General features: G+C 33.3%; 1 protein-coding gene and 1 long non-coding RNA gene across 2 annotated transcripts; both read left to right on the top strand.

Annotated features, from left to right (window-relative positions):
* The first annotated feature begins 7,381 nt into the window (after positions 1-7,381).
* LOC100260928 (putative disease resistance RPP13-like protein 1) lies at positions 7,382-11,754 on the top strand. Its single transcript, XM_003633463.4, has one exon. It carries the CDS (start codon positions 7,444-7,446, stop codon positions 11,752-11,754), a length of 4,311 nt encoding a protein of 1,436 aa, XP_003633511.1. The 5' UTR covers positions 7,382-7,443.
* An 851-nt stretch (positions 11,755-12,605) lies between these two features.
* Positions 12,606-19,971, top strand: LOC104881233 (uncharacterized). Its single transcript, XR_009467315.1, has 9 exons — positions 12,606-12,665; positions 12,793-12,851; positions 12,948-13,066; positions 14,088-15,764; positions 15,915-16,217; positions 16,672-17,861; positions 18,017-18,354; positions 18,933-19,355; positions 19,455-19,971. It is a non-coding gene; the product is annotated as an uncharacterized LOC104881233 (long non-coding RNA).
* Positions 19,972-22,635: the final 2,664 nt, after the last annotated feature.

Raw genomic sequence — 22,635 nt, 5'->3', positions numbered from 1 at the left:
TTTTGGGCTCAAATAAATTATTTCATTTTAGTGAAATTGAACTAAAATCAAGTCAAAAAGATGTAGCAATTATGCAAGTGGGGCCTTGAATAGGACTAGTGTCATCACTTTATACTACTAGGCTTTGCTTTTACTATTTGGAAGAAGGGATAAGCTTTGGTCAATTCATCTCATACTTTTTATTTCATTCTTTTTTTAGTTGTGAACCCACCTCAATCTTATCTTCATCTTTACTTTTTATTTCATTTTTGTTTTAGATGTGTACCCACTTCAATTTTATCTCTATCTTTCTCACCCTAAGCAAAGTTAATTAGCCCTCCATCAATATAATTTTATTTAATAAAAATTATTTAAAGCATCTAATGAAAAAAGTGTGTAATGATAAAGTACAAGAAGTTAAAAGTTTTTAAAAAAAATAAATTTTTATCCTTGTATTGTTTTATTTATTTATTTCTATCCTAAATGTAAATCTCTCTCTTCGAAGAAATTAATATCATTACTTACTAAAAGTGTATTCTGCAATTGTTTCAACATATAAGAATTTTTATTTTTCAAGTATTAGAAAGATTAGAATCACTTCTTAAAATCATTGTCAAATACACTCTAAGTGCTTCTTATTTTTTGTTTTTAAAAATAAAAATCGATAAAAACTTCCATATAAAGAATATAAATTCTTCACAAAAAATATAGATTTAGTTCATGCCCTTAAAAATTATTTTTTAAAAATTTAAAATTTAAGATAGTAAATCTCAATTTGAAATTAGGGTGATTCTATGGTATTAGAAAGTAATTTTTCTATGGAATATATATATAAAATTTTTAAAAAAAAATTGGCGGTCCATTAAAAACAACCACATAATAAAAATAGTTTCATTTCTTCTTTAATCTAAATTTTATTTATATGTATCCAATTCCTATTTATTAATACTTAAATATCATTTCTTTATGACATGGTTTTATTTTATTTTTAATCTCTATTCAACAATAGTCTCATAGATATGTTTTAGGACTCATTGGGATTGATTCTCATAGACATGTTTATAGTCTATTACAATTCCATCAATAATCTCAAAAAGACAAAATGTCTACTTCATACAATTTTTTTCTTTTTTGTATTGATCAACTTTTGTTTGGTTTTTAATTTTTCAACAAAGATTGGTCACCCAAATTGACTTTTTTATTTTTATTTTTTTGGTTTTCTTTTCTTTAATTATAATTAACTAATGTTGATGTGATTACTACCAAAAAGTGCTATTTTGTAGACCTAATTATAATGGTTTTAAGCACCTTTGAGTAGTAATCATATTCATTTAACCCAATTAATTCATTAAGGTCCTTAGTAATTGGTTTTAACCATTTTGTGGCAAGTTTACATGTTTTTATCAGCTTATGAATCAATTCAAGCATGCCAAATGATGGAGGAGCTACTTGGACAAGTTAAAGCAAGGATTTTGGAAGTTTACAGGCTTGAATTTCAAGTGGAAACACAAGCACAAACAAAGGGATAGCCATTTCGCAAGGCAAGGCAAAGTACCTTGCCAAAATGCAATTTTTGCAAGGTGAAAATGCACCTTGCCAAATTTGGCAAGGTGAATTTACTCATGATGCGAAAATATGGCACTTCGCATCATGATTAATTCACCTTGCGAAAATTTCGCAAGGTAACCTTTTACCTTGCCAAAATTTCGCAAGTAACCTTTTACCTTGCCAAATTTCCTCTGTTTCTCCACGCACGCACCACCGACTTCCCAGATATTTTTAGCTTGATATTTTCTCGTGTAAATTCCTTTTGTAACCTTGTATTCAGCCGACATAAGGCTTTATCTTGTAATTTTGCTATATATAGAGGTGCACAACGCCTCCAAAAGATATTGGGGGATCGATCCTCTGTACATTAACTTAGAAATATATAAAGCTCTGTTTTTCTCTCTTCTCCTATTCTTCCCCATTTTTATTTTCTTAGTAGCCAAACAGCCTCTGAGGACTTTTCCTCAGAGGATGATTGGCTAAAACTTTTAGTTTCTCAAAGTATGGATGTTATGTGATAGCTTGGATGCAATCCCATGGAAATTTCTCGCACCTGGAAGGCAAGGTAGTCGTTTTTCATTAATGGTTCATTAATGCAAAGTTTGGTTTTTATTTCCTTTGGACAACTTCCAACGGCCAATACTTGATAAGCTTTTGGATTTCTATCCATTAGTTATCTCCTACGAGCTATTGGAAGGTGAGGTTTTCAATTCCAAGTTTTGCATTAATCCGTTAGAACCAATTTCAATGGCCATTGAAAGGTGAGTTTATCACCTGGAATGACTTTGAGTTGCCAATATTTGGTAAGCTTTTGGCTTTAGACCATTAGTTATCTCTTACGAGCCATTCAAAGGAAGTCTAAGGTGAATAACCATTGATGAAATTCACTACCATCTGTTTTGCCATTTTAAAGGATTAAAACTTGATTTGCTAAATCCATACCGGTTCGGGAAGCAAGCATTACCATAGTTGTAACCCCAACGCGAGGAGCCTATCCTGAGATTTCCAATTTGCATAAGAGCCAGAGCATAGCTATCCTATCTTTGAGAAACTTGTTTTTACACCCTTTCATTTTAGTCTTTAATGTTAGCTTAGATTAGTTTAAATCTTTCTAAAACATTTACATCTTCTTTTAAAGCTAACATCCATAAGAAAATCACCTATTTTCCTAATTTGAATATCACTAGTGTTCGCGAAAACCCTTCCCAGTGAACGATCCTAGAACCACTATGCTATAGTAGCTTGGCTACTTTAGTAATAATATTTAAGGTATAAATTTTGTTGATACGCCTTTAAAGCTAAGCTACCATCAGTCGCATCAAATGGCGCATGTTAAGATTAATAAAAATGATTTGGTGAAAAAAGTTCAAGACCAACCTAACCAATAAAAAAATGTGTATATTTCACTTTCTATATTTTTAGATTAATCAAAATTAACTAATTATATGGAGGTGTTTGATAAAACTTAATACTAATTACTTAATGATTTAAGTTGACTTTTAGTTAAATTATACTTAAATTGTTAAATTAAAACTTATTACTTAATTTTTATTTTAAGTACTACGATTGTGTGATAAAACTAACTTATGATTAATTCTAAATTTCCAAATTGACATATTTATCCTCATAAATTATACCTAGAGTAAAGGAGGTCGTGTGAAAGTAAAAGTCGTGGAATAGTAAAGGAAATTGTGGAGGTAATTATGGCAAATTGGGGTAAAAAGGTAAAATAAAAATGTGAATTTAAGAATAAGTTAATTATTTTTATTTATTATTTAAAGTTTTTTTATTTTAAATCATACCATTATGTTATTTTGCTAAACATACTTAATTTATTTAATGATTTAAATTAAGTTATTAATTTAATTTAATAAAGTATCCCATAAAAGACCTTTTGTTTTCCTTTCTTAACAAATTCATTAACTTTCAAGAAAAATATTTTCTTTTCTCATTTTCCTTGATTAGTAAAATTTTCATTGTTTGATAACAAAATTAAGTATTAAAAAAGGACGAAAAATAAATTGGTATGGCCTTCAATAATTTAAATGCAATACTATTTCATTGAAATAATATTGAAGTGGATTGAAATCTTCTTAATTTTCATTTCTTTTTATGAATTTTATTGTTAATCATTTTCTTTTTCCATTTTAATCTCTTTCTATTTTAGTATGTTATTGTAAAAGAAATTATATGAACATTCTTGATTATAGAGTCAAAAATAGAAAACTATTAGATAATCTTTTATTTTGATGGTGAATTTTTATTTTAGTTAGCGAGATTTTTATTTAAAAAATTTTGAATTATTATTATTATTATTTTTTTTTTTAGGATTGTAAATATTAACCAATTAATTAACATTTTTTTCTCTTTTCAATTGTGGCAAGATTTTGATTGAATCCAAGATTAATATAAATGATGTAGAAAGTTTTGAGCATATTTGACAACATTTGTGAAAATAATTCTTCAAAACAATTCTTGAAAATAGCCATTACTCGTTTCGATTTATTCTTTACAAAGGAATTGTATACTTAAATACGATACAAAATTTCCCAAAATATATATTATCTATATCTTCAATTTTTATTTAAATTGTTGTGAAAAAATTAAAAACATTTCAAAATTGTTCTAAAAAATAACTTATTTTAAGAAGTTTTATATGAGAAGTTTGTCAAATGTATATTTCTAAGTGAAAAAACCCCATTTTCATGTTGTTTTCAATAATAGTTTTCGAACAAGACTTTTATTTTATGTTTTTGTATCTTCAAATAAAAATTAACCGATTATTAAATCTCAAATTATATAAAGTTTACTTCATATAAATCTTCATAGTTGCATTAAATTACTTCATATAAGCAAAACCATCTAAGTACAAATATGCTGTGAAAACACATCAATTGTCATATTTATCTTTCTATTTGACGGCTAATATTATCTATATTTTACTTTTTATTAACTAACAAAATTATAATAAAAAAAATTATAGAAAAATAATTATTTTCATTTGTCAAATCGTAGAACACAAGTTTCTAATGAAATTGGAAACGGGCATAATTGATTACATGACAAAACCCATCTTAGGACCAAAAGGTAAACAAAAACCTCAATTTAAACATATTAAAGGAAGAACACATGAATAAAGCAAACCACATACAAAGGTTAGACGACTACCAAAACCCAAACATCCCATTTTTCCTGCTCTTTATATCTCTATCATAAACCATGAATCATTTTGCTCCACTATGTGTTTCTCATTCTTCTTCACATCTATACTCTTCCCTAGTGAACCCTCTTGTTCTATCAACGTCTCTCGCTCTTGATCGCATCTCTTTTTCATATCTTCCATAACTTTTTCTCTTCATGTCTTAAAATATTTATAAATATATATGTACTAACTTGAATTTAATTACAATCACATATAAACTTTGGAAATATTCTATATAATATTCTTTTCACGAAAAAAAAAAGTATATTCTAATTTGGGATTTAAGACACCTCCTACCAAATTTTTATATCTTATAGTTAATAAAATTAACTAATTAAATATCAAATCGACTTATGTTTTAGCTCTTCTTATTATTATGGCTGTATGATTCTTATTGATCTCAAGATTAATTTAAAAAGGATAGGTAAGAGATCAACCTACTTTAAATTTATTAAACCTAAGTTAATAAAATTAGCCAATTAAATTAGCTTGTCGTCTTTCTCTTTTTATAATTACTGTTGGCAAAGTTATCAAGATTAATCTAAAGGTTAGGTAAGAGAAATTGTGATTTATTAAATTTTAGTTAATAAAAGTAATCATAGCTTGTCGTCTTCTTGTTTTTATAATTATAGCTGATTTGGTTCTTATCAATATGAAGATTAAATTAAAAGATTAGGTAAAGGGCACCCACTTGCAATTTATTAATCTCAATTGAGTAAAATCAATTTGACTTATATGTCTTTTTATAATTATGGTTGGCAAAGTGCTTGTGAACATCAAGATTAATTTAAAAGATTAGGTAAGGGCACCCACTTGCAATTTAGTAAAATCAACTTGACTTATGTCTTTTTATAATTATGGTTGGTAAAGTGCTTGTCAACATCAAGATTAATTTAAAAGATTAGGTAAGGGAACCATTTGCAACTTGTTAAATTCTACTAATTTATAAGGTTAGTCAAGCAAGTCTACTTGTAAAATTTAAAATTGAAATCCACTTCAAAATAGTAACCATAAGCTTTTTTTTTTTCTTGTTGCATTGAACTTATTGTTAATTAGATTTAAACATAAATAAATCTAATTATTTAACTATTAATTAAATTCTTAAAAACTAATTAAAATTTAAATATCACTAATTAAATAATATAATATAAAATGTAATTAATTATTTTATGTGTAAAATGTAAAAGAAAATGTAATTATCTAATTAAAATTATTAAATACTTAAGTATTGCCATACCTAAGATTTAAAATAATTTTTTTGTTACTTTTTAAAGGTAGAAACAAATAACAAAGGACATTTCAATTTAAATAAATAAATAAATAATTTCATGGGAAATATAGAAGTGAAAATAATATTTATACATTGTAATATTATATTGTAACCTTTTATAATTTATCAATCCAATTTAGATTGATTTTTGAGAAGTCAAAAACTGAAAAGTTGAAGAAAAAGGTTCTATGCTTATTTGAGTAGATATGGAAGCCAAAATTTTTTTGCATCTTATTAAAATTCTATTTTTACTTGTACAAGTTCTTTCATTATTCACAAAACTTTGTTTTTTATTACATCTAGTTATACCCAATTTCCATATAATAAGGTGATTAAGGTTTGCTAGTGGTAAAAATGGGATGCATATAATTAACTTGAGATAGATATGAGATTCCTTCTCCATGAAAATTGAATATTTGAAGTTTATAAAATAACAAGTTCATCGTCCAACACACATTAGGACAATATTTGGTTTCTAGAAGATTTGAGGGAGTTAGAGAAAAAGAAAACAAAAAGAAAATTAGAAAGAAAGAAAAAATAAAGAAAAATAAAAAATAGATTTTGAGTTAATAAATTATTTTGTGTCACTCCTTGTATCCATACCTTGAACCACGAGCCCTCTCACTTTACTGAGTATCTTTATTAACTTCGTATAGTCACTAAAAGCTCATGTTCACTTTTACCTATAATATTTATAGAGATATTTCTAATAATATTCCTTATTCTAGACGGAAATTTAATATTATAATAATGTATCAACTTAGGAAATATTCTATATAACATTTTTTTACAAAAAAATAAACCTTGATTAATTAGGAATTTGGTATGCATTCCAACATTTTGAAATTAAGTTGTAGAGGTGAATATAATTGAGTATCATAAGCTAGGATGCTTCTAAGTTCAAGCCATTATAAATAACAATCATTGTCATTGACAACTTTGCCTAATAGTGTAATATGCATATAAGATTGGAATAAATAAGAAAAAAAAATGTTACAAATCAGAAATTAGAAAATATCACATTTTACTGGCCTTTCTTACAATGAAATGAAACATATTGATGCAACAAAAACAAGATATTTTATGAATTTTAAGAAAAATCTCTTCATAGTTTTGATTGGTATGAAAGAAATATCATGCAAATAAAAAAATAATAAAAGAGGGATATATATATATAGTTACATTAAAAAAAAAAAATTTATAATAAAATTGAGACATATTTAAAGTACACAAACAAACCAACAGTGGCATGCAGGTGGGCAGTCGGGCCATCTCAAACTCCAATATGATCCAGCTGTCTCTACAAGGACCTTCAAATAAATTAAAATGAAAATGGGTTTCTAATATTTAAAGCCTTCACAGAGCAGACCCCTTCTTTCTGCTTCACCTTTTTACCCACTGCTTGATTTGCTCTCTCTCTCTGCAAACAAAGTACAAACCAACCATGGAAGCTGTGGGAGACGCTCTTCTTTCTGCTGCCATCGGCCTCTTGTTTGATAAGTTGGCCTCCACTGATTTGCTCGACTTTGCACGCCAACAATGGGTGTACTCTGATCTCAAGAAATGGGAGATAGAATTGTCGAATATTCGTGAAGAGCTTAATGACGCGGAGGACAAGCAGATCACGGATCACTCTGTGAAAGAGTGGCTGGGCAATCTGAAGGATTTGGCTTATGATATGGAGGACATCTTGGATGGGTTCGCCTACGAAGCTTTGCAACGGGAACTCACGGCCAAAGAAGCTGATCATCAAGGCAGGCCGAGCAAGGTACGCAAGCTCATCTCCACTTGTCTTGGCATTTTCAATCCTAATGAGGTTATGCGTTATATTAACATGAGGTCCAAGGTGTTGGAAATCACTCGCCGCTTACGAGATATTTCGGCTCAAAAATCTGAGCTTCGTCTAGAAAAGGTGGCTGCGATAACCAACTCTGCTAGGGGAAGGCCAGTCACCGCATCTCTAGGATATGAACCTCAGGTCTATGGCAGGGGGACAGAAAAAGAGATTATAATTGGTATGCTGCTTAGGAATGAACCCACTAAAACCAATTTTTCTGTAGTTTCCATCGTGGCCACGGGTGGGATGGGCAAGACCACACTGGCAAGACTGGTGTACGATGACGATAAGACCGTAACCAAGCATTTTGATAAAAAAGCCTGGGTTTGTGTCTCAGATCAGTTCGATGCAGTGAGAATAACAAAGACAATTCTCAACTCGGTGACTAATTCTCAAAGCAGTGATTCACAAGACTTGCATCAAATCCAAGAAAATTTGAGGAAGGAATTGAAGGGAAAAAAATTTCTGATAGTTTTGGATGATTTGTGGAATGATGATTACTTTGAGTTGGACAGGCTATGCTCCCCTTTCTGGGTGGGAGCACAGGGAAGCAAAATTCTAGTCACAACTCGCAATAATAATGTTGCAAACAAGATGAGAGGACGCAAGATCTTACATGAGCTCAAACAGTTACCATATGATGATTGTTTGAAGATATTTCAAACACATGCTTTTGAACATATGAATATCGATGAGCACCCAAATTTGGAATCAATTGGTAGGAGAATTGTAGAGAAGTGTGGAGGTTCTCCCTTAGCGGCAAGAGCCCTTGGTGGCCTTTTGCGCTCTGAACTACGTGAATGTGAATGGGAAAGAGTATTGTACAGCAAAGTATGGAATTTAACAGACAAGGAATGTGACATCATCCCTGCCTTGAGATTGAGCTACTATCATCTGTCTTCACATTTAAAGAGGTGTTTTACTTATTGCGCAAATTTTCCCCAGGATTATGAGTTTACAAAGCAAGAGTTAATCCTCCTGTGGATAGCGGAGGGGTTAATTCAACAATCAAAAGATAATAGGAAAATGGAAGATCATGGTGATAAGTATTTTGATGAGCTATTGTCAAGGTCATTTTTTCAATCGTCAAGCAGCAATAGATCACGATTCGTGATGCATGACCTTGTCCATGCTCTAGCTAAATCTATTGCTGGAGACACATGCTTGCATTTGGATGATGAGTTGTGGAATGATTTGCAATGCTCCATTTCTGAAAATACTCGTCATTCATCATTCACCCGTCATTTTTGTGATATCTTTAAAAAATTTGAAAGGTTTCATAAGAAAGAGCACTTGCGCACATTCATAGCTTTGCCGATTGATGAATCAACTAGTAGACGTCATTCCTTCATAAGTAATAAGGTGCTTGAAGAATTGATACCAAGGTTAGGGCACTTAAGGGTGCTCTCATTGGCTCGTTACATGATAAGTGAGATACCGGATTCATTTGGTGAGTTGAAACATTTGAGATACCTTAATTTGTCCTACACCAATATAAAATGGTTACCCGATTCAATTGGTAATCTTTTTTATCTTCAAACATTGAAATTATCATGCTGTGAAAAGCTTATCAGGTTGCCTATTAGCATCGGTAACCTAATCAATCTTCGACATCTTGATGTTGCTGGTGCAAAACAATTACAAGAAATGCCTGTACAAATTGGCAAACTAAAAGATTTGCGGATATTGTCTAATTTCATTGTGGACAAAAACAACGGTTTGACAATCAAAGGGTTGAAAGACATGTCACATCTGCGAGAACTTTGCATTTCGAAATTGGAAAATGTGGTGAATATTCAAGATGCAAGGGATGCCGATTTAAAATTGAAGCGTAACCTTGAAAGCTTGATAATGCAGTGGAGTTCTGAGCTGGATGGTTCAGGGAATGAAAGGAATCAAATGGATGTCCTTGACTCTCTACAACCTTGTTTGAATCTGAACAAACTCTGCATTAAGTGGTATGGTGGTCCAGAATTCCCACGTTGGATAGGGGATGCCTTGTTCTCTAAGATGGTGGATCTCAGTCTCATAGATTGCAGAGAGTGCACGTCTTTACCATGCTTGGGGCAGTTGCCATCGCTCAAACAGTTGAGGATCCAAGGAATGGATGGAGTAAAAAAAGTGGGTGCAGAGTTTTATGGAGAGACTCGTGTTTCTGCAGGTAAGTTTTTCCCATCACTAGAGTCTCTACATTTTAATCGCATGTCAGAATGGGAGCAATGGGAGGACTGGTCTTCCTCAACAGAGTCATTATTCCCTTGTCTCCATGAGCTTACAATTGAGGATTGCCCCAAATTGATTATGAAACTGCCCACTTACTTACCTTCTCTTACAAAGCTCTCTGTTCACTTTTGTCCAAAATTGGAGTCTCCACTTTCAAGACTTCCACTGCTGAAGGGATTACAAGTAAAAGAATGTAATGAGGCGGTCTTGAGCAGTGGAAATGACCTCACCTCACTCACCAAGTTAACAATTTCTGGGATTTCAGGGCTTATCAAATTGCATGAAGGATTTGTGCAATTTTTGCAAGGGCTTCGGGTTTTGAAAGTATCGGAATGTGAAGAACTCGTATATTTGTGGGAGGATGGTTTTGGATCGGAAAACTCTCATTCTCTTGAGATTAGAGATTGTGACCAACTTGTATCCTTGGGATGCAATCTTCAGTCTTTGGAAATAAGTGGATGTGATAAACTAGAGAGGCTTCCAAATGGATGGCAGAGTCTAACATGCCTTGAAGAATTGACAATCAGGGATTGTCCAAAGCTAGCGTCATTTCCAGATGTAGGTTTCCCACCAATGCTGAGAAATCTTATTCTTGAGAATTGTGAAGGTCTAAAGAGTCTACCTGATGGCATGATGTTGAAGATGAGGAACGACAGTACTGACAGCAACAACTTGTGTCTCCTTGAATGCTTAAGTATATGGAACTGTCCATCTCTCATTTGCTTTCCAAAAGGGCAATTACCCACCACCCTTAAGAGTCTACACATATTGCATTGTGAAAATCTCAAGTCTCTTCCAGAAGAAATGATGGGCACGTGTGCCCTTGAAGACTTTTCTATAGAGGGGTGTCCGTCTCTTATTGGATTACCGAAAGGTGGGTTACCCGCCACTCTCAAGAAACTCAGAATATGGAGTTGTGGAAGGCTAGAGTCTCTACCTGAGGGAATAATGCACCAACATTCCACCAATGCAGCTGCTCTCCAAGTCTTGGAAATCGGTGAATGTCCATTTCTCACATCCTTCCCAAGAGGCAAGTTTCAATCCACCCTTGAGCGACTTCACATTGGGGATTGTGAACGCCTCGAGTCAATTTCAGAGGAGATGTTTCACTCTACTAATAATTCACTTCAATCGTTAACCCTCAGGAGGTATCCTAATCTCAAAACCCTACCAGATTGCCTCAACACCCTCACAGATCTACGTATTGAAGATTTTGAAAATCTGGAATTGTTGCTTCCTCAGATAAAAAAGCTCACTCGTCTTACATCACTCGAGATCTCTCACTCTGAGAATATCAAGACCCCCCTATCCCAATGGGGCCTTTCCAGACTCACCTCTCTTAAAGACCTCTTGATTAGTGGCATGTTTCCAGATGCAACTTCCTTTTCGGATGACCCCCACTCGATTATTTTTCCTACAACTCTCTCCTCCCTTACCCTTTTAGAATTCCAGAATCTGGAATCCCTAGCCTCCCTGTCTCTCCAAACCCTCACCTCTCTTGAAAAGCTAGAAATCTACAGTTGCCCTAAGCTCCGATCGATTTTGCCAACGGAAGGACTATTGCCTGACACCCTTTCACGACTGTATGTGCGGGATTGCCCACATCTAACACAAAGGTACTCGAAGGAGGAAGGAGATGATTGGCCCAAGATTGCCCACATTCCCTATGTGGATATAGATGACCAATCCATCTGAGTAATAAACAAGGTATTACATCTCATTCCCAACACATCATTCTTCCTCTTTCTCTTCTCAACACCACTTTCAATTTCTCTTACGTGCTACTGCAATTTTCTAATTGGACTTAATTTTTAACAAGAAAGCAGCTCTTGACATGGCTCCTGGCTTGGTATTTTCCCAGTGTCTAATTTTCTCTATAATCTGTCACAATAAAAAATGAGCATTACTACTTCTACCTTGCCAGGTGCAATAAATGAGATTTTAATCCAACAAATTCAATATCTAATGTATCAAGACCTTTATACTAGAGGAAGTTGTAGTTTATTGACTTGGTTTGGTTTACTAATTAGATGACATTATCACTTCACTTATTGTAGTTTCTAGGTTTTTTTTTTTTTTTTTTTTTGTGTTCTCTGTTTATTTCTTATATAGAGGGCACTGAACAACTCTAGGGCATATTCTAGTTAGCTGCTTTATTAGCAAGTCATTCAAATTGCTTTGTTTTTTTCTTGCTTCAATATACGACATTTTATGGACAACTTTAATGACTTGAATTTCAATGCTTTTAAATAATTTTATTCACAATTTCATGTGTTTGATTAAACTCATTTAATTGGAATTAAACACGTTTAAATTATTGATTTGACAACATCTAAAACATTTTTGGTTCCTCAAAAGTGTTAAATAAATTTCTCATAGATTTTTGTTTTTCCCTCAATTTTCTGATAAATAATCAAACAAGAGAAAAAGTTTATAGTTTTTTTCCCTACTTTCCCATAAATTTTTGGAGAACCAAAATAGTTTTATAATTGCTAATTTTTAAAAATTATTAAATTGATATATATATATATATATATATATATATATATAGAAGATTTCTTATGACAAACAAAGTTTCGATTATGACCATGGAAGAAACATGTAAGGTAAACAACAATAATTTTATGCCAATGTTTTTTAGATATGAGATCATTTAGAATTCATATGAAGTATTTTATGATACTTGAGTTTGTCAAATTTTTTAGATGTTTGAACTCTCCTTTGGTTCAGCAGCTTGCAGTGATTGGGCGTCCATGTAAAATGTGCTCTAACCAAGTGAACTTCTTCAAAAGGTAAGCAGTAGGCATAAATCTCTTCTTGAGATAGTTGATGCACTTATTTCTGTCTCAATTTTGATGATATTTTCTTCATGTTTTGACTTTTGCAAGGAAGTGGACTATGAAGAAAGGATAGATTGTTTAGACTTTGCCTGTGGAGGAAGGGAGATTCCTGGGTGCTCAACACTTTATGCTCATTGCTCTGTTCAAGAAGAATAAGAAACTCAGAGGTACAAGGTTCATCTCCCCATAATTATCTCAAATTTTTTTGATTAATTCATTTATACATTAATCAATGGAAGAGATTTTGGATCCTCTTCTATTAAATATCTACTTGTGTATGTGATTTTTGATTCCAAGATCAGTTTCAGCCATGTCAAAAGCTGAATATACTAGTATTGTAAAGTTATATTAATTCATTTTCAATGATGGAAGTCAGTTAAATCCTACATTTTATAATATGAGCAACATAAAATGGTTGAGTTATTAGTGATTTTTTTATATTTTATTTTTTGTCCGATAGAAAGGAATTTTGGTTTTATGCTGAAGGCTCAAAACATGCAGTGAATGGAGTTAGTGCTTGATGATTGCGATCCAGATAAATTATAACAGGAAGCAACAACTTGTATCTATCTTAATTCCTAGAAATCTCGAGATGACCAAGTCTCATAAGCTTTTCCACTAGATAAAGTACACACCATATTTAAGCATCTACGTATTCATGATTGTTCAATTTTGTGGTCTATAGCTAGCTGAATGATGTATGATGACAACAATAGCCATAGGAATTATCCTCTTGAATCACTAGAGATCGAGGGATTTCCACCTCTCACATCCTTTCAGAGATATGAGTCACCCACTTCCTTTAAAGCAAATTAATAATATTTTGGTTTAAGCAAATGGGACCAATTAGGAACAGAAATTACAGAGAAAACGTCATTTGAAGTCTTTCGTAGTTGGTTAATTCTTTAATGATTGATGCTTATTTGGATTTAATCTTTCTTAGCTCAGCTGCTTTTAACTCATTTACTAGAATTATTTTATTGCCTAACCATCAAATCCTTGTGGAATTTTTAATGATGCAAGTACTTGTGGTGATGATATTCTTAAAAATTTTGGCATCATTCCCTTTGTGCTAAAATCAATCATGCTCATTCACTATATATAAATCTCATCTTCTTAGACATTAACTTCATATTTTTGTTTTAGTAAAAGTTTTTGTTTTAATGAAATTTTTTGTTGTACGTGTAGTATGCCCAAATAGGTTGCACCTCCTATTTGACATCTTGTTGGAGCAGCAATGTCAAAGAAGATGTACATTATACAAATATTTGAAGAGAAGTATCTAAATCTGGAAACTACTAGTGTGTCTACAACCTCAGAATTCCTCACTTAAGAAAATGTGGATCTCAAGTCCTACCTCATCAGATTTAGAGTCTCACATCTCTTTAACAGCTTTGTGTTGCACAATGTCTAGGTTCAGGTTTCCGTTGAGGAAACAATTTCACGAATACACTTGCAAGGGTATTAAAACCCCTTATCTTTGTGGAGCCTCCAAAGATTCACCTTTCTAAAAACTCAGTTCATTCATTTTATATTGTACATTGTTAAATGCAATTTCCTTTTTACAGGATTTCTTGCTACAACTCTCATTGATTTTTCAATGAAAATATTGTCAAATCTAGAATCCTAGCCCCCTCCCTTGGTCTTCAAAACTTCATTTCTTTAACTTGTAGAGATTGAGGGATGCCTTGTTCTAGTCCTTCTTGCCAAGTGAAAGGTTGTCTTCTAAGTTTTATCAAACTTCGAAATCAAAGATGTTTCAAGGAGAATGATAGAGATTGGCCCCAGATTTCCCGCTTCCCCTAAAATGAGGATACATCATAAACTCATTTTTGAACCATAATAAATTCAAATTGCAAAAATGGATGCAGAGCCAATTCAACCCTATCCTAGCCTTACATTCATTAAGGTAACTCTTATTCTCAATACACATTTCTTACTCTTTTATCTGCATAGTACCTTGTAAATTTCTCATATTGATGTTGTGTTTTACCAGTGGCTCAACAATTTGTGGAAGTCTCCATGGAGTTATGTTGATAGTTTGACTAGGAAGTAAGTTATCAGTACAATAGTTACAAACTTATGGGGGAGTATTTTGTTTCTTATCGATCTCTCTCATGGTCAATGTAAGCATCTTAAGTTCTACCTGTAATGAAATCTTCGTAATTTTCTTTTAGGTGCTCTTTGAGCAGTCTTAGTTAAAGATTTGACATGCAAGCATGGGATGTAAAATGATAAGGGAGGGTGTTATTTGACAACATTTACAAATTGGCATGGATGCCTTCATTTCAATTAAGCATCTTTTGTGATACCCTTCTAACCGGGTTTAAATACAATTTTCTAAATCAATATATAATGCACAAAGTTTACCTTAATAAGTGCACTTTATGTTAAAATATCAATCTTTCGTAATCAAGGAAATGACAAATTTTCCTTTTAGAAAGAATGATGAAAATTTTCTTTACTGTATAGTTATTTATGATCTCAAGTCATTCCTTTAAGGTTTTCAAATTGTCAAAAGGAAGGATTCAATTTTCTATATGTTTAATACTCTTATTCTGTTGACAAAATGAGATTTGGATTTCACATTGGAGACTACAAGTTTGGCCTAAATGCAAGTAACACCTCTTTATTTATTTCACACATGATTAAAAAACTAAGTAGCAAGTGCATATGTCTAACTTCCATTTATTTATTCTACAGTTTCTACAACACACCACGTTCTTATGTCTCTTGGAAAGTTAAGAACCTTGTTTAAAATATGGTATGCCTTCCATGCTAAGAAGTCTTTTGCTCCGTGATTGTGGTGGCTCGAATAGCAACTTGCATCTGTTTTGATACATGGAGAACTCAAGAGAACATATGGTATTTAGTGCCTTTCAAATTAGTGGATTTCATATTAATTTCTCAATCAATATGCAATGTGCTTTTCATGGAACATTGCTAAAAAAATTTGTAATATTTTTTTTTTTGGTTATAAACCATTACTAAATTTTGATTGCAAATAATTGTCAGGATTCATTAGCAAGAATTTCATCCAACATACAAGCTTTTAGGTGAGTGATGTACACTGAAAATTTTTCTATTTTGTTTGGTTTGAAATGCTCTTCAATTTTAAACCAACATACTGTTATTTGTTTGCAACATGTTATATTTGTAGAAAATTATCTTATCTAGATTTAGACTGCAGATTTGAATAATGTTTGAGGTGAAAGAAACTTTTTGGCATGTCCTGCTGTCTTGAGTTGTGCAAGTCAGAGGCTCGAAGAGCACAAACTCTTATGACCGGAAGAAAGACGTTTGAGTTCTCATTCTATGGTGAGCTGTGAGGATTCTATTATGAGTTGTATGGTATTCTTTGAATTGCACATAGCCTTATTTAGCTTTTAAATACTTAATGCAATTGTGCATGACCATGAATTGAACTCATACTTGACACAATTATGAGTTATATGTTATGCTTTCTTATTTTCTTTTTATTTTATGCATGGGTCAAAAAAGCACTCTTGGTAACTTTGAACTTCAACTTTAATACCTAAGGAACATTGGGTTATTTCAATACCTAATGTTTTTTAGAAGCTGGTTACAATATTCATGGGTGAAAAAAATATTTGTTTTTATATTTTATTTTTTGAAAGTAGATTCATAGCCTTTATCAATTCCTTGCATATTCCTAATATTATAAAGCTTACTTGTTTTCCTAAATTTCTTATCATATGATAGAAGTGCACGCATTAAAGATTGTTAATTGAAAGAAATAATTTGTTTGCAGTTGGAGATTGGAGATGAGATTACAACATGATCTCATGTCCTTGGCAATTTGTAGATTGAGGGTTTTCAAAAGGCTTTGCCCCAATACCAGTAAAAGAAGAACTGCCACGGAAGCAACTAACATTGGTACCTTGTATCTCAAGTTTCATAGAGAGTTGATAATTGAATTGGTGCCCAATCTTTTTCCCAAGATAGGTGCGTTATCCTTGCCAAGTGGATGCCCTATTCAAATTATAGGGCTTTGGATTCCTTAATGATTGGAATGATCTCTGGAATTCTTGCATATTTCTAAATGTCATGGAACATCTTTCCAACAGGCTAACTTCCTTCAGTGCTCTAAATTGTGGAGATCACGAGTTGCTAAAATTTGTGGTCTGGATTAGAGAAGGATTGTTTGATGCTTTCAGTACTAGCTACATCTCTTGTCCTTGCAACTACATATCTTTTAATCCCCTCTGGTGAGAAAAGAATAAAAAACATAAACAAGTTGCCTCATGATGACTCATATTCATAATGTTCTAGTTGATGATGTACCTTCCTAAGATTGAAGAGTGAGAAATGTCAAAGACATCCCTTATATGAGTGAGGCCTTCATAGACTCATGATTCTCAAACAACTCATCATGATTGATAATATATTTAAGATGTGTTTCTTCTCAAATGACCAAGGCCTGCCCTTTCTTCCAATGTATCTCATGTATATTTTCATGTAAAGATTCCAGAATCCCTGACTTTTCTATATCACCAAGACCTCACCTAAGCTCTAGTTGTATTTGTCAACTGAAGGAGAACCTTGTCATGGTTTCAGAGCTATACATCAGTTCCAAATCCAATGATGAGACATCAATTCAAGATTGCCCACATCTCCTATTTGGAAATAGATGGAGAGATCCATCTTTGATCCATTAGATTCCAAAAATGGAAGCACAGAGAGTTCACCCTATCCTATCCATATATTTAGTAAGTTTCATTTATTCCCAACACATAATTCTTACATTTTATCTTCTTATTACAAGTATAAAGTCATACTGTTGAAATTTTCTACAAGTTCAACTACTAGAGAATCCCTACATTGAACCTTTTTGTTGAAAACTTGACTAGGGAGCAACGTCTTGACAGCAGTTACAAGCTTTATGGTTTCACATTTGCTATTCAAAGTTTGTTCCTCTTGTTGGTCCTCCCACAGTCCCATGTAAGCATCGATATTTTTATTTATCCCAATTTAAATTTTCACACAATAATTTAACTGAGTGAATTCATTTATGTTAACAAGAAGTTCTGTTTGGTGTATTCTTACAGGATTCTTTTTGTGAAAGGTTGTCTAACTTCCTATTCACTTTCATTCAGGTATAGTAATGTGCCAATTGGATATCTAGAAGTTATATGGTTTAATGAATTAGAAGCTACCAAGTGGGTGCACAACTTCAAGCCTTTTCGATAGCTAATAATTGATGGTTGCATGCCCAAGACACCTCTTTCCTATGGATAGGTTTCTCATTCAAGGTAAGAAGGCTGACAGTTCAAAATTGTATATAGGGCTTTGGGGTTCCCCAATATCAGTGGAGGAAGACAATCTACCACAAAAACAACTAGCAGTTTTGATTGAATTGGTGTCTCAAGTCTTCCAAAGAACTCAGAATTGAGTTGGTGCTCAAGACAGTTTACTTCCGCAAGATTGAATTGGGGTATGTTCCCTAAGACAATTCAAAATTATAGCACTTTGATTCCTTATTGATTGGAATGATTCATGATAGCACAAAACATGTCTTTGGAATTCTTGCATTTTTCTAAATGTGTTGTCATCAGCTAAGCTCCATTTGTATTTTGCAAGTGGAACCATATATGAGAGACAGAACTCCTAAATTCAATATTGAGATATGGGCCAAAGATAGCCCACCTATGTGAAAATCAATGGTGAGATTCATTTTTGATCCATAATGGTTCACTGCAATAGCGGAAGTGAGTTCACCATATCCTAGTTTCACACCATTGAAATTTTCTACAAGTGGAGCTATTAGGTGAATTTTGCACTTACCTTTATTGTTAAAAAACTTCAGTAGAGAGCAACTTTTGACAACAGTTACAAGCTTTATGGTTTTACATTTACTATTCAATGTTTGTTCCACTTGTTGGTCCCTCTCACAGTCCCATGCAAGCATCAATATTTCTATCTCTCCCAATTCAATTTTTTCGGCACCTTTATCCTTTAACGGGATGAATTCATTTATGTTAATAAGATTTTCTTTTTGGTGTATTCCAACAGGATTCTTTCGATGATGGGTTGTCCAAATTCACTTTCAGCATAACTCCTAGTTCATTCAGGTGTAGTGATATTGGTAGTTGGATATCTACAATTCATATGGTGCAATCTATACGAAACTACCATGAGGGTGCACAATCTCGAGTCTATTAGAGAGATGGTTGCATATGCACAAGACACATCTGTTTTCCAGGGATAGATTTGTATACATCTTTTGGAGTTGCTATTGATTGGAATGATTCAAAAGTAGCAACAAGCCTCTGGAATTCTTTCAGATTTCTAGATGCTCCCTTTCCATGTCTTTCCAAGAAGCCAACTTCCTGCAATCCTAATGAAGGTGGAGATTTTGAGTTGCTCAAATGTGGAGTTCAGACTAAATGAATGTTGTCAAATGCAAAAGAAGAACATCACGTCTTTTGAATATCGGTATGTTGCTTGTTTCTATCTCTCACATCATTGTCAACAAATTCCTTACCTGATGCTTAAAACACCTTGGTCCTTATGATCATGTAAAACATATTTTAGGTGGTGGAGAAGGGGATAATGCACCACAACACATTTCTTGTACATCTTACAATGATGCTCTCTCACAATGATCAAAAGAACATAGTCAAAACTAAGCAATGATATGGTTTTGCCTCAAGGAGGAAGGAGAGGGAGCAGAGAGGAAGCAATCCAATGGAAAGATGCATCAAATTGTTGTCTTGACAAGGGGATGAAGAGAAGGAGAACACAAGATGCTGCTTATTGGTAACATGAAGTCCTCATGAAGACAAATTGTTTGGCTTGACCAAGAGAGGAAGAAATAGAAAAAAGAACCCAAGGTTCATCAGAGGACATTGGTGTGACAATTCACCCATGTAAATTTGGACAAGTAGCTCTATTGAAAAATGTTCACATGACATACCCATCAGTGCTACACTTCTGCAATTTCCTTAAACTGTCATGCCACAAACTGTGTGGATCAATACACTATGCTATCATAATAGTAATCCATAATTGCTTCCCAATTTTACATGATCAAAGAGGAAGATATTCATAAGCACGACACCGTTTTTGTGATTTGCAAACCTAATGAATACAATTAAATCCAAATAATAAAATCATTACAACTCAATAAAGAAAAACGTTTTAGAACTATTCTTGGCAAAAGGGAACGGAGCAAATCAAAGGTTTAGATTTGCAGGATTATCTGGAATTGTTTCTGATTACAGTGATTCACAAGTAGCAACTGGTCTCTGGGTTTCTTTTAGATTTCTAAATGTACTTTTGTGTCTTTGCAAGAGCTCAGATTCTAGCAATCCACTTTCAAGTTGAGACTAAATGAATGTTGTCTAATGCAAATGAAGAAACAACGCTTCTCTTGAATACGAGTATGTTTCTTGTTTCTACCTCTCATCTCATTGTCAAGATATGCCTCACCGACTGCTTAAACACGTTGATATTTGATTGTCAAAGAACATGTTTTGGTTAGTAGAGAAGGGGATAATTCAGCACAACACATTTTTTGTACATCTTCCCATGATGCTTTTCAAAATGATAAAAAAAAACAGAGAAGTCCAAACTAAGCAATGGTATTATTTTTTCGTAGGCTGGAAGGAGAGGGAGGAACCCAAGGCAAAGATGCATGAGATGCTGCCTCCTGATGGGATGAATAACAAAAGAAGAATCACCAGATTGTTTAGCTTGACCAAGAAAGGAAGAAACAAAGAAAACAGAGTTGAAGAAAAGAAAATGGTAACATATGTGCAAGGATATTCCGTTGGAAGTCAAGAAAATGTTTCAGATCTGCCTACCTCCCTGACCAATAGTTACCTCACCTAAGTTCTATACAAACCTCTTGCATCTCAAAGAAACAGAGAAAAGCAGTATTCTATCCTTTGGCTCAAAGAAACAGAGAAGCAATGGAGATATTTCAAGCTTCCTTTTAACTAGGAGGAATCAAAGACAGCAATGCATTAAATTCTGTGTCTTGACAAGGGGATAAAGAGATGGGATAACCCAACACACTGCTTTTTGATGTGGGATGAAGAAGAAATGGACAAACCACGGACTGTTTGGCTTGACCAAGAGAGGAAGGAGCAAAGGAAACAAAGTACAATGAAAGGAAACGGTCTTAGCTTTCAATTTCTTGTATTCTTTATTGAGAAGGGTTGTTTCATTTGAAGATGAAGAAAAGAGAAAACCCACTTATACTTTGTTGCAATGCAGAGTAGAGGAACTGGACCAACATAATACTCTGCACCATATGTTGATCAGAATCTTGTAACATAAAGCTACTAGGATCCCAAAACGTTTTTTCTTTCCGTTGTGGTGGGTGGGGGGAGAGGTTTGGGAGTTAATTAGTGATTTTGTTAAACTTATCTAATGTTAAATCTGTAAATACGTTTCAGTTGTTCCACCAATCAAACAGAAATCAAGTACCTGGCTTCCGTGTTTAGAATTAGTTTCCTCCTCAATTGATTGGAAATAAACTAGTGTTCTACTAAAAAAGAGCAAGGAGAGCACTTGTTCCCTTGTTTAGATTATTACTTTCCATCATTGGATGCTAACATGGACTCAATTTTTTGTGGGTACCTGAATGTAGAAACATGAAAGTTCTGTTGTTGACATTAAAAATTTCAAAATGACATTTCTTTTGGGAAAGGACACACAACTGTGACTGTGACCATAGTCAACACAGGGGCATTGAACAACTGGACAACATGGCTGGTGGTAGATCAGGAACATCCCCTACTATATTCATCTTAATCTTGTGAATGAGCCCCAACATGAACCTGACGCCTTAAGTGAGATTTTGGCCATAGCATTTAGTTGTTCTAAAGAAATGGAGGTGGATTATGTAGAGATAATTCTGAATCTCTTGCACTAGATCTACCCTGTATGAAACCCCTAAGGTCCTTGGAAGGTTAGCCATAAATCAGCTTGACAATTCCAGATGCTTGAGGAGAGACTGGGTGGTCTTGAAAATCAAGAGGTGCAGCAACTGTAGTCTCTACATACTCCAAAACCTGTTTCTCCACAAGAATAAATAGGAGGCGATTAATCATGGCAGGTAATGCAACTCCAGGCAATAGAGTAAGAGTTGAAGAAAGAACATACATGTTTATGAGAGAAGTGTTGTAGTTCTTGTCCATCTTAATACCAGCTATTCAAGTGTTGTAGTTTTTGACCTCTATCCCTAAATTATAAAAGGAAATGACCAGCTATTCAAATTGCTCTTCTTTTGCTACTAATGGACCTAGTTGTTTGAGAGACATGAAGATGGATTAAGTATGGGTGACTTTGAAACACTCTGCTACAATAGTAAAAAGGTGCTTAATTATGGCAAGTAATACCAATCCAGGCAACAGAGATGTTTCTAATACAAGTGTTGTAGTTCTTGTCCATCTAGTACATATAGACTGCAATTTTTAGCAACATGGTATCACCCCCTCTTTCAACACTGAAGAAAGCTAGCCAGGATGATGACATTTAGGAAAGAATTCTGGGAATGTGTTGATGACTTGAACCATTCCATTTAGAAATCTGAAAGAATTCCATAAATTTGTTGATATCAAAGTCCCACAAAAATGAAGTGCGAGCCTTCTTGACATGGATGAAAAATCTGTCTCTTGGAAGTAGAATCTTGGCCTGCTGATTAGTAGTTTGTTAAGTGCATTTTTGTGTATTTTTGCCACCTGAATACCAACTATTCAAGTCCATA

Source organism: Vitis vinifera, chromosome 13 (assembly GCF_030704535.1).
Source record: "Vitis vinifera cultivar Pinot Noir 40024 chromosome 13, ASM3070453v1".
In the NCBI taxonomy this organism is placed as follows: domain Eukaryota; kingdom Viridiplantae; phylum Streptophyta; class Magnoliopsida; order Vitales; family Vitaceae; genus Vitis; species Vitis vinifera.
Note: the sequence above shows the minus strand (reverse complement) of the source record. Positions and strands in the feature narration are given on the sequence as shown.

Bases quoted from the DNA above. Each gene is read 5' to 3' on its own strand.
- LOC100260928 (XM_003633463.4), top strand. From the start codon at position 7,444: ATGGAAGCTGTGGGAGACGCTCTTCTTTCTGCTGCCATCGGCCTCTTG.